At 32.7% G+C, this 11,603-nt stretch overlaps 2 protein-coding genes across 2 annotated transcripts; one reads left to right on the top strand and one right to left on the bottom strand.

The window, feature by feature from the left end:
* Positions 1-1,298: 1,298 nt before the first annotated feature.
* Positions 1,299-3,111, bottom strand: LOC103491841 (uncharacterized). Its single transcript, XM_051086245.1, has 4 exons — positions 2,307-3,111; positions 1,899-2,095; positions 1,740-1,817; positions 1,299-1,662 (listed from the first exon to the last, which is right to left on the bottom strand). Exons 1-3 carry the CDS (start codon positions 2,589-2,591, stop codon positions 1,757-1,759), a joined length of 543 nt encoding a protein of 180 aa, XP_050942202.1. The 5' UTR covers positions 2,592-3,111; the 3' UTR covers positions 1,299-1,662; positions 1,740-1,756.
* A 1,643-nt stretch (positions 3,112-4,754) lies between these two features.
* On the top strand, positions 4,755-7,742 carry LOC103491888 (L-type lectin-domain containing receptor kinase IX.1-like). The gene is made up of 2 exons (XM_008452001.3): positions 4,755-6,013; positions 7,091-7,742. Exons 1-2 carry the CDS (start codon positions 4,755-4,757, stop codon positions 7,740-7,742), a joined length of 1,911 nt encoding a protein of 636 aa, XP_008450223.3.
* Positions 7,743-11,603: the final 3,861 nt, after the last annotated feature.

Raw genomic sequence — 11,603 nt, 5'->3', positions numbered from 1 at the left:
CCAAGTCTTGAACAATGGGGCCCCACCCTCTCATTGACCCGAGAGAGATTCAGTTTATAGGTTGTACCTTAAAACCAATTGTTCAATAGTGGATCAGTGGGACTTAAGGAGAAAGATGTAGTCTTAGGGGTAAAACGGTACTTTTCGATCCAAGCAAGCTTACGAACAACTTGTGAACAACCTGTGAAGGATTAACTTACTGTTCATGGTTATATCAAATGGACACAAATATATCTATAGTGAGGGGGGTGCAACTAGGGGACTTTAGTGGAATGTCCCGTTAGTTAACAAATGTTGATTAGCTCCGTATAAAAGAGTTTAGCCTGTTAATCTCGGATCGTTGGAGCCCGTGATCTATAGGTCCATTAATTTCCCCTGCTAGCTCATGTGGAATAAACTTAGAACAGTATGATAGAATGAGTCAAATTGTTTGAAAAAGGAGAGGAGAGAGAAACCGACAAGTATATGTGATATAGTCGTCTGTGTTAAATTACTATAACTTTGATAACTTTGAGTATTGTCATCTTTCCAAAAGTCAAAAGTCAACTTTTTGACTTTTTATACATTTGAGTATTCCCATCTTTTTTGAGATTTCGAGTATGAATCCACATTCATATCTTTAATATTTAAATCTCATTTAAGCATAAAGCTCTATTAGTAATTTAAACTGACGGCTATTTCATATATATACTTGTCAGTTTCTCTCTCTTATCCTATTTCAAACAATTTGACTTATTCCATCATACTATTCTAAATTTATTTCATATGAGCTAACAGGGGAACCTAATGGACCTATAGATCATGAGCTCTTTTATAGCGAGCTAATCAACATTTGTTAACTAACAGGTCATTCCACTAACGTCTCGTAGTGTTGCACTCCCCTCCACTACTACAAAATCGGGTTTACTTGACGCTTTTTAACTATCAAGTATTGGTTTACTTGACGCTTTTTAATGTGTCAACTAATTCTGTGTCAAGAATAAGGGAGGTTTACTTGATAATTTCTAAGTGTCAAGTATAATTATACTTGACATTGAAAAAACGTCAAGTATATAATTATACTTGACAGTTTTTATGCGTCAACTAATCCAGTGTCAAGAATAAGGGGGTTTTATTTTTGACAGTTTTTACACGTCAAGTGATATTATACTTGACAATTTATAGGTATCAAGTATATAAGGTTTGTTCAAATAAAAAATTATATATTTTAAAATATCCATATATTTTATCATTCACCTGTTTTGAAGTCCAACAATATTAAAATACACATCAATTGAAAAATTGAAATCAACTCAGGCTACACATCAAAGAAATTGCATATGTATATCAAATGAACCATATATAAGTTGGTGATTACATAGTTAATTACAACATATATATGTGTAGATCAAATATCTAACAATAGCCTAAACTTTCCATCAATGTCAATATATAAACAAAATATATGTTCAGCCTAAAGGTGTACCATATCAAAACTTGTCTTTTACCTATATCCAATACCAACAAAACGAGTTCAACTATATCCAGTATCAACAAAACTTCTCTATCTAACCCAAAAGAACTTAGCTATCACCATAATTACATGTGAGCATCCAAAAAATCAGCAAGCTCCATTCGCACTTCATCCAACTCGAGTTGACTGTATGAAGTCCTTGTATCAATCTGATATGAAACCCAAAATATTAAATTTAATACAATCATTCCTAGCCAAACTAAGAATAAGGATCCAATTGATTTACCTAATACTTATTGGAACCTATAGCAGCCCAAAGTGCTCCAGAATAAAGCTAGAGATCATGAACGACATAGAAAAAGGCCTGCAAAATATAAAATATAATCACAAGAATGTGAGAACCAAAAATCTACAGAACTGCAATGCATAACGATTGGAAACTCACATCAGAACCAAATCGCAATAAATCATCGTCACATCAGAACCAAACCGCAATAAATCATCGTCATCAAGAAGGGCAGCTATTTCAAGGTCAACAACATTTTGAACCCTGACTCCAACAATCTTGGATGCAGCTTCGTATACGTTCTCATTGGCATCAAAGTTCACTTTAGAAACAATCATTCTTGAGGCGTAATAAGCCTATAAAACAATCAAAGAAACGCTATTGTACGAAAGGGAAAAAAACTTATCCAGAGACAACACAAAAGCTTCCCAAATTGTTGCTTATTTTCATAAATAGGTAACCACAGTATAATGTTGAATGTGCTAACTTATGTATCCAATCCGTATTATGAATAAAGCCCAAATGCCAAAAAATAGTTTGTATTCTGAACAAAATAAAACAACCAACCTTCTCATCGAGTGGAACATGATTCAGCTTGGCCTTGGGGTTCTGATAAGATGTCGAACCATTACCAGTATTCCTAATCACCCGAAGATACAGCAAATAATTGTAACCATCATCAGGGAACTCAAGCTCCAAAATCTCTCTTCTGACATTTTCTGGTGACGACGTTCCACCAACTTCCCCACGAGACTGCATAGATGACCCAAACAAAAACACGATCGGTGGCAGCAGTTCCATCACAATATGAAGTAACGAATAAATAAGCATATACATATGTGTGTGTTCCATCAAACCAGTTGAAACATTCCTCAAACATTGATACAGAAAAAAGAACGAAAACAAAAGAGTAAAAACCTTTAAACCGAGACCAAAACGAAGGGCGAGTGCGGCTGGTCTAATCGGAGATACAATCGTCGGCGTCGTCTAGAAGAGGGTGAGCGGCAGTCGCCGGCGTCGTCTGATCGGAGGGGAGGGGCCGAACGTTGAAGATCGGAGAGAACTAGAAGAGAGTGAAGAGAGGGCTTAGGGTTTGATGCAGCAGAAAGTGAGATAAGAAGAGAAAAAAATTGATGTGTCTCCGATCTCCAGACGATAACGTGAAGCAGATGATTGGAGCGCACGATTGACGCACATTTGGAAAGAACGGAATGGACTTAAGCTCAGATGTGGTGTCCAAACGGTTGATTGAAGCTTTGGTGGTAGCGCACGAACGAACGACTGGAGCTATGTGAGTTTGGAGAAAATCTAGAAGAAGAAAATCGGGGAAGAAGGAAAATATTGAGAAAAAAAGTTAGGTTTCTTTTAGAAATTGGGGGAAAAAGGAAAATTTGGGAAAATAAAAAGAGGGAAAATTTTGTTTTTTAAAAATTATGAAAAATATATTACTTGATATTTAAAAAATGTCAAGTAATTAAAATTAATTTTGACACTTTTAATGTGTCAAGTATTTAAAACAAAAATTAATAAATTATGCATTTTTTCCCTATTTCTTATTCTTGACATTTTTTCATGTTATTTGACAGTTTTAATAAAAACTTTCAAGAATTTCAAAACTAAAAGCGTCAAGTATTGCCAGTTTTCTAGTAGTGAATAATTAGACATGCTAAAAAATATAAACTAATTAGATGTCAATTATAAGACAATCAAGTAATATAAAAAAATTACTATGACAAAATAAGAAGTAATCAAATGACAATCCAAAAGTAGTTAAATGACTATCTCAAAAAGCTAACTAAATAGAAGATTAATTAGATGACAATCAAAAGATAATCAAAAGACTATATCAAAAGGCCGACTAAAATCGAAAAATAAAAACAATATAGAGTAATCAAATGACTATTTTTATCTAACAAAAATTGAAAATAAAAATAATAGAAGATAATCAACATGACAATCAAAAGCTAATCAAATGACTAATCTCACAAAACTAACTAATATTGGGAAAAAATGTATAAGGTATTTTGCTAAAAAAAATATGTAAAAGGTAATGAGACGACAATCCAATAACAATCGCATAACAATCAAATTGTTTGAAAAATGAAAGGTATTTTTGACATTTTACTTCAAATCCATCAACAAAATTGGATTAGGCTGATTTATTTACTATTTCTACAATTTAAAAAGTTAAGTGACACATACGGGTCTAATTTTGTTTTTTTAATGATACAAGTGCCCATTTTTAATTTGCATGTTTCTTTCCTTCGGTTCGTCATCTTCTTCATATTTAAATTCAACCCAAAAAAAAAAAGCATCCAAAAGGATATTCTTTCAAGCTTCTTTTCAATTTTATGAACAATGTTGACTTTTTTTCGAGTTTTAAATTATTCATTTTCCCTCCAAACGTCTATAATTGGCTGCAGAATTAGTTTCACAACAACAAATATAAACTTTCATTCCATCTGTTCTTCAACTCTCTCTCACTGGTTTCCACGTCCCTCTCCTCCAATCCCTTTAATTCTAGCTTTCTCTCTCTTATTAGAAATGTATTGGAATGCGTTGAATATGATATATGGTTGTTCAAATGAATAAGTGTAGGTTTCTTTAGCGTAATTTATGTCATTTATGAATTTGACCGACTTGAACTATAATTTAGAATTATTCTCTTTTATAACATACTTTTTTCCTTAATTGACATTTTTTTTACTTATCTTCATTTTTTTTCTTTCATTTTATTAGTAACGAAAGTGAATGAAATCCAAAATTTAGTTCAAACAGTAATTATTGTAATCGTCTTTTTTGAAGGTCAAACGTTCGATACCTCGTTTACTTTTTGTGTTAAAATAAAAAGCATATGCATCCCATATGATAATTATTGGGGTATATATTTTATAATTTAAAGTAAAGGAACTAAAGTCAACTTATGGCAAAATTAGTTCCCTCTTAAATACATATTAAAATCTAGAATCACTTTTCATTTCAAAATAATTCTTTCTCATTTTCTCTTCTATGCCCATGGCATCTAATCTACTCTTAATCTTCATGCTCTTTCTTTTTCTTTCTCCTGAAATTCATTCCCTTTCTTTCCAAATCAACAATTTCCATTCCAATTCCAACGTAGTTTATGATGGAGATGCAAAACCTATAAATGAGTCCATTACATTCAATGGTGAACTTGGTTGGGCCATTTACACCCAAAACCTCCTCCTTTGTGATCATACCAATTTCAAAACCCACTTCTCATTTCTCATGAAAAACAACAACAACAATAGCAATGGAGGATTGGCTTTTTTCCTTGCTCCGTTTGAATTCAGCCCACCACTTAATTCTTCTCCTTCCTTTCTTGGTCTATATAATTCCACTCCATTAATCCAACCATCTCAATCTCAAATTCTTCATGTAGAATTTGACACTTTCCCAAACCCTGAATGGGATCCCCCATTCAAACATATTGGCATCAACAAGAACTCAATTTCTTCATCAATTTATTCTCCATGGAATTCAACAAATCAAAAGACCCTTGTGTGGATTTCTTACAATTCAACAGCTAAAAATCTCAGTGTCTCATTCAACAACGAAAACAACAATAATTATACAACTCTTTCTCTTCAAATAGATCTGATGGAGATTCTTCCTGAAAAAGTGACAATTGGGTTTTCAGCTGCTTTGGTCGGGGATCTAAGCATTGAATTCTGGGAATTCTCAAGTAATTTAGATGGAAATTATGAAAATGATAACGAAAAATCCACAGATATGAATTTATTAGCAGTTCTAATAGCTTGGGTTGGTGTTTTTGTAATAGCAATCATTTCAATAATTATAATTTCATTAATCAGAAAGAAGAAGAAAGATGATTATGAAGAACATGGAGCGATGAAATTGGCTTCAATTTATTCTGATCTGAACAAAGAAGAAGCTTTAAAACCGAGGAGATTCTCCTACACATATCTTGCTATGGCGACTGATAATTTTGCAAAGAAAAGAAAATTGGGAGAAGGAGGGTTTGGGGAAGTGTTTGAAGCACGTTTGCCTGGTGCTAATAAAACAGTTGCAGTCAAGAAGATTTTCAAAAGCTCAAGACAGGGAAAAAGAGAGTACATTAGTGAAGTCAAGATTATAAATGGGATGAAGCACAAGAATTTGGTGCAACTTATTGGGTGGTGCCATGAGAGTAGTGATGATAGTGAGTTTCTTCTTGTCTATGAGTTCGTGCCAAACGGTACTCTCCATTCTCATCTCTTTGGAGATCGCCCTCCTCTCTCGTGGCCAATCAGGTTCGTTCCATTTCGATTACCACTGTACTCAAATGTTTTATACTTCTTTTTTTTCCAATGCAAATTATATATATCACCAGTTGAGTTATATATGGGAATGGTTAATTAATTATATTGCATGAAAATAGAATGGCCCACAAAAGAATTAGTTACCTTAAGTATAACATTTCGGCAACCTTTTGATAATTATTTTGTTTTAAGCTATATTGGTTTTTAAGATTCAAACATATTTCCTCTTCATTTTTATAAAATGATCATCTAATTATAGAGATGAATTCTCAGAAAGATTTCAAAATGAAAACCAGTTTTAAAATTTATTTTTCAGGTTTTGAGGAAAACCAAAACTTTATTTCTTTACAAAGTATAAATGTTTGTTAATTTTTTTCTTCGATAACAAACTAAACTTTTTCAAGGTAAGAGTCAATATTTATATAATTAATTTCTTAATTTTAATAAATAAGAAACCAACTAGTTAACAAATTGGAGAACGATGTTTAGAATTTGCACCATTTTTTCACCTTTTTTTTCGAAAAAAAAATGGTTTTTTCAAGTACAACATGAGTAGAATATTTGAATTCGAGACCTTTTGTCCTCGGCAAAACAAACAAATGTCAGTTGAGCTGCGCTCATATCAACAAATTTACGCCTTTTCAAAGAAAATCATCCCACATATTTGGAATGAAAAAAGAGAAGCACTCGACAAGCTAAGACTCAACCCAATTCATTTTTTTATCTCACTTATTTGTTATTAGAGCCCCTGGCGAGCTATTATTAACAAGTTTTATGGAAACCAGAGGGACGAAATTATAACTTACCAAAAAATTCATACTATAAGTCTTTTGTTTTAATTGATATATAAACATATAATATAGTAAAATTTTATAATATAACAATGATAGAATATTTTTTATATTTTCTAAAATTTTGTTATATTTGGTAAATATTTTGATTTATTTAACTTAGAACATCTACATCTATATAATTACATGATCGCTTGCTCTTAAATCTTAATACAATGTTAATCAATGGATTAACGAATAGCTTTAATATTTATTTAACAATATATAATCAACATAGGTACAAAATATCTTTAGGACTGGCATCAGCACTACTGTATCTCCACGAAGAGCGAGAGAATAGTGTTGTCCATAGAGATATCAAATCAAGCAATGTCCTACTCGATTCCGATTTCACCGCAAAGCTCAGCGACTTTGGATTAGCACGACTAGCAAAGCATGAACTCAACTCGAAAAGACCCAAGTTGGTAGGAACGTTTGGATACATGGCTCCTGAGTACATAAGCAGCCGTCAGGCAAGCAAAGAGTCGGACATATTCAGCTATGGAGTGGTTTTACTTGAGATTGTGAGTGGAAAAAAGTGTTGTGATCATTCAGGAAAGGGGCTGATAGAGTTGGTTTGGGATGCTTATGGAAGAGGAGAGTTAGTTAAAGCAATATTGGATAAAAAACTTGGAGTGGAATTTGTGGAGGAAAGAGAAGTTGAGCGTTTGAGTATGGTTGGACTGTGGTGTGTTCATCCTGATTCAACTCAAAGGCCATCTATTAAGCAAGTGATTCAAGTTCTTAGTTTTCAAGAGGCGATGCCTAATTTACCATTAGAAATGCCTCTTCCAACTTTTAATCATGCTTCCTGGGTTTATAAACTCAATGTCGCATATCCAAAGGAAAATTTGAGCATGACTTGCAATTTAAACCCTTTAAGATCTTAATATATATTGTACTGTATGTATATTATATATTATATAATATATAACATAGGAATTTGTAACTTTAATATTGTATATTATTCTTTCAACTTAAAACTTGTTCAACCAATATCAGCATGAAAATTGTATAGAGGTATCCACTGCACGTTAATAGCATTACAGACAGTATTACGCAACATTATTTCACATAAGAATTACCAAAAATAAAATGTATATTTAAACAATACTAGAGATTGATAAATCCAGTTTACTGAATTCTACCTATGTGTTTCCAGGAAAGATAACTTCGCTAGTAACAGTAACAATGATAAGAAATTATGACGTAATACATATGAGTAAATGAAACACGATTAAAGTGACCTCCCAACATTTTAATAACTCAACCTTTCACATAGGTTTCCTCAAGTGTGAAGACTACCCCTTACGATAACTTATAATATTCACCTAAATTGTAGTATCAGCAAAGAATGTCTTTGTGTCACACCCTATTGGATTCACCTTGCTCAAACCAAAAGGAGATGCCACAGACGAAAAAGATGCCAACACTTTTAAGGTTGACATTCAATACACCTAGAACCCAACTTTGACATTCAACACAAACTTCCCATTTGGACGCCTGGATACGCACTTCGATGCCTTTAATTCGCTTTTAGGACTTAAGTTAAATGCGTACTATGGTCAATGCGAGTGGAAAAAAAGAAAAAAAAAAACTCCACACTTTACTCACTTCAAATACTTATTGCAACTTTACAAACTTTTCCGAGACATATTATAAAACTGAATACAATGTGAATAATTATACATTTTACATTTTTACCAACGTTGGTTATGATGAACAAAACATTCCATGAAATGGACTATGTGGCGAAGTCAGACAACAACTTCCATAGGACTCCTGAAACTCTTAAGTACCTGGGGTGGGACAAAATTTTTTGAAGAAATTCAGCTAAAAGGCTAAGTGATCGACATTTGCAAACGATCATTTTACTTTCAAACTTAATTTACCATTAAAAATATGTTTTAAAACTTCCTCAAACAAGTTCTTCAAACAAATTAAATAGAAATCAATTTGAGCATAAGCCCTTCATCACATTCACACATGATATCACAAATTAAACCCTCCTCAAACCTGTACCTGAGCACTCTTCTGGGCCGGACACATCTCAGTGCGCATCGGGGCAATGAATGTAGATACAACTCACACACTCAATCACTGAGGTGGACACGACTCTACTTAGTCACTGAGGCGTAGTACATTACATTACAAACACACTCAGATTTATAGTGGCAGGCACATCTCAACGCCTAGCGGTCAATCACTCATGCACGCAAAGCTCAAAAATTCATTTTGTGTAGCATGTGTCCATTGGTTTGTAAATGTTTTCTCAAAGTGTCATTTCATTCACAAGTTTCATATGAAACCGTATTTCAACACATAGTTTGGTAAAATCACACTTATCAAATACATTTATCAAACATATTTGAAACATATTTTAAATTTTAAACAATATATTTGAACACGTCGTTTAAGTTTGAAGAGTCACTCACAACCACACAACTTTCTTCCTGTAGTAGCCTCTCCTCCTTCCACAGTGCCTCGATGCTTTACTTTTCAGCTCCAACTTTAGCAGCTCCTACAGGCTTCTTTCCACAAAACTCTTTAGGACGAGCATAACTCCCTCTATTTATACCCAAAAGATTACTCTTTAGTCGGCAGTTAATTCCTATTTTAGAAACACTTCCGACTAAAAAACAAGACTCTCTTGACGTTTTTTAATTTTAAAGTTAGAAATCATTGTATTTGATGTTTTTAAAAATATCCATCGAAACCAATGTAAACATGACGAAAATGAATAAACATCAAGAATATTGAACTTTTACATTTATTAAAATTCAAGAATATGGTATATTGGTATGTAAAAAATGTCAAGAACAATGTTACTTGATACGTGAAAAATGTCAAAACGCACTACAAGAAAATCTTGATTTACATGACTTTAAAAATGTCATTACTAGTTTTCTGACTCTTTTTAATCCTCTAATCCACCATCAAGATAAAGTATATAGATAACTCTTCGAGTTAATTCCATAATTAGAATTTCCATGACACTCCATTTCAATCAACAATAAAGACTTATTTACACTTTAATATCCATCATATAATATTGTTTTTAGGATACATCGATTTCGTCAATATATGTCCCAAACGTTGACTTGTTCCGTCAATTAAACATTTAACTTTGACATTGAAAACATGTCAAGAAAATAAAAACGATGACCATATTTATAATGTCAATAACTTGTTTTTAATCATGGTACCAATTTGTCAAAGGACAGAAATTGATTTAATTTAATGATGGATGCCTAATTGTGTCATATGTGTTATTAAAGTTATGCTTCCTTCATTTTCGACACCAGACATATACTCTCATATATAACCATAGAGTTTCTAGCGATTATACAATAAAGCTATAGACAATGAAACTTATAACCAAACTTCGGGTTTATTTTATTTACAAATTGAGTAAATTACAACTAATATATATTGACATTACCGACAAAAGAAATATATAAAAATAACTTGCTTAGTGGATTTCCTTGCCTGAACGTGCTAGATCAAACCTAAGTCAACAATCATAAAACGTCCACTTTAGATGAAACCCAATACACAAACATTAACATTTGACTACATTTTCAATCGAACGCTCGCTTGCACTATACAACTAACCTCTGAATCAAACTTTACAAACAAAAACTATCACCTCAATAAGACAGGGAATGAACAAGTAGGAGTCTAAAGCTCAAATTTTGTAGTCATACTTTCAGCACTGATATGTACAGTGATGAGTGGCGGAATAACTTTTAGGCGAAAACTTTCAAAACCTAGACAAATAACATGAAAACAAAACTGAAGAAAAAGGTTGGGGAAAATATAAACCTTCATGTGGCTAAGTGAGAATAAATATAGTATAACTAATGCATAACATACTAACCATCTAGCACACAACACTAACCATCTAGCACACAACACTAACCATCTAGCACACAACATACTCATGTAGAATTTCACTTACCTACTAAGCTACTAAAAATATTCCAAGTATATATCCATTCAATATGACATTAAGACTTACCTCAAAGCAAACCTAAAAAGTATATAAGACGTGTGTAAGTGACACTTTGACTCTCAAAAGAACTTAAAAATATAATGTTCAAGTGCAACTTTTCACTCTCAAACCTAACCTAAAAATATAATATCTAAGTGCAACAAAGATATCCATCAACTTAGTAAATTTCTTTTTAACTCTTCTTTGAACCACTATTTCAACTAAGTCTTAACCTTCAACTAATCTCAAATCCAACTCATCCATTTGTTACATTGGAAGACTTAGAAATGCTATAGTTCAGGGTTTACAATGTAAGTGATAATTTACCTAGAATACTTATGGAAACCCAGGGAGTGAGTATTTCACAACATAATTTTTATTCTCTTCTTCACATCCTTTTAGTACTAACTGACTTTGTCATTCAATGTGAACTTTAGAGTGTCAATTTGTCTTCTCCCACAACATAATTTTTATTCTTCACATCCTTTTATCTAGACTATTGAAATACACTATGTCCTTGACATCTTTGAATAACTAAATTTCAACTACACATTTATGCATGTTCTTCCCCATCATTGCAATCTCTATGTGGTATACTAGGGTGATCTTCACAACATTTGTCAACGTTCTCAAACTTCAAATCCTTTTACTTTTCTTCCAAGCTATCGACGTGGAATGGGACTGTTGTAGATGGCTTACCAAAGTACTTCATTTGAAGCTTAAGTGAGGGCTCCTCATCTCAATCAACTTGCATGAG

This window comes from Cucumis melo, chromosome 6 (assembly GCF_025177605.1).
Source record: "Cucumis melo cultivar AY chromosome 6, USDA_Cmelo_AY_1.0, whole genome shotgun sequence".
In the NCBI taxonomy this organism is placed as follows: Eukaryota; Viridiplantae; Streptophyta; class Magnoliopsida; order Cucurbitales; family Cucurbitaceae; genus Cucumis; species Cucumis melo.
The sequence above is the reverse complement of the archived record's forward strand: the minus strand, read 5'-3'. Positions and strand labels throughout refer to the sequence as shown.

What these genes read in the sequence shown, in the direction of transcription:
- LOC103491841 (XM_051086245.1), bottom strand. Translation starts at nt 2,591, where the DNA reads ATGGAACACACACATATGTATATGCTTATTTATTCGTTACTTCATATT. An exon ending in ATGTTCCACTCGATGAGAAG is followed by an intron (nt 2,096 to 2,306) that starts GTTGGTTGTTTT and finishes ATTGTTTTATAG; the next exon opens with GCTTATTACGCCTCAAGAAT. An exon ending in TATTGCGATTTGGTTCTGAT is followed by an intron (nt 1,818 to 1,898) that starts GTGAGTTTCCAA and finishes TATATTTTGCAG; the next exon opens with GCCTTTTTCTATGTCGTTCA.
- LOC103491888 (XM_008452001.3), top strand. Translation starts at nt 4,755, where the DNA reads ATGGCATCTAATCTACTCTTAATCTTCATGCTCTTTCTTTTTCTTTCT. An exon ending in CCTCTCTCGTGGCCAATCAG is followed by an intron (nt 6,014 to 7,090) that starts GTTCGTTCCATT and finishes TAATCAACATAG; the next exon opens with GTACAAAATATCTTTAGGAC.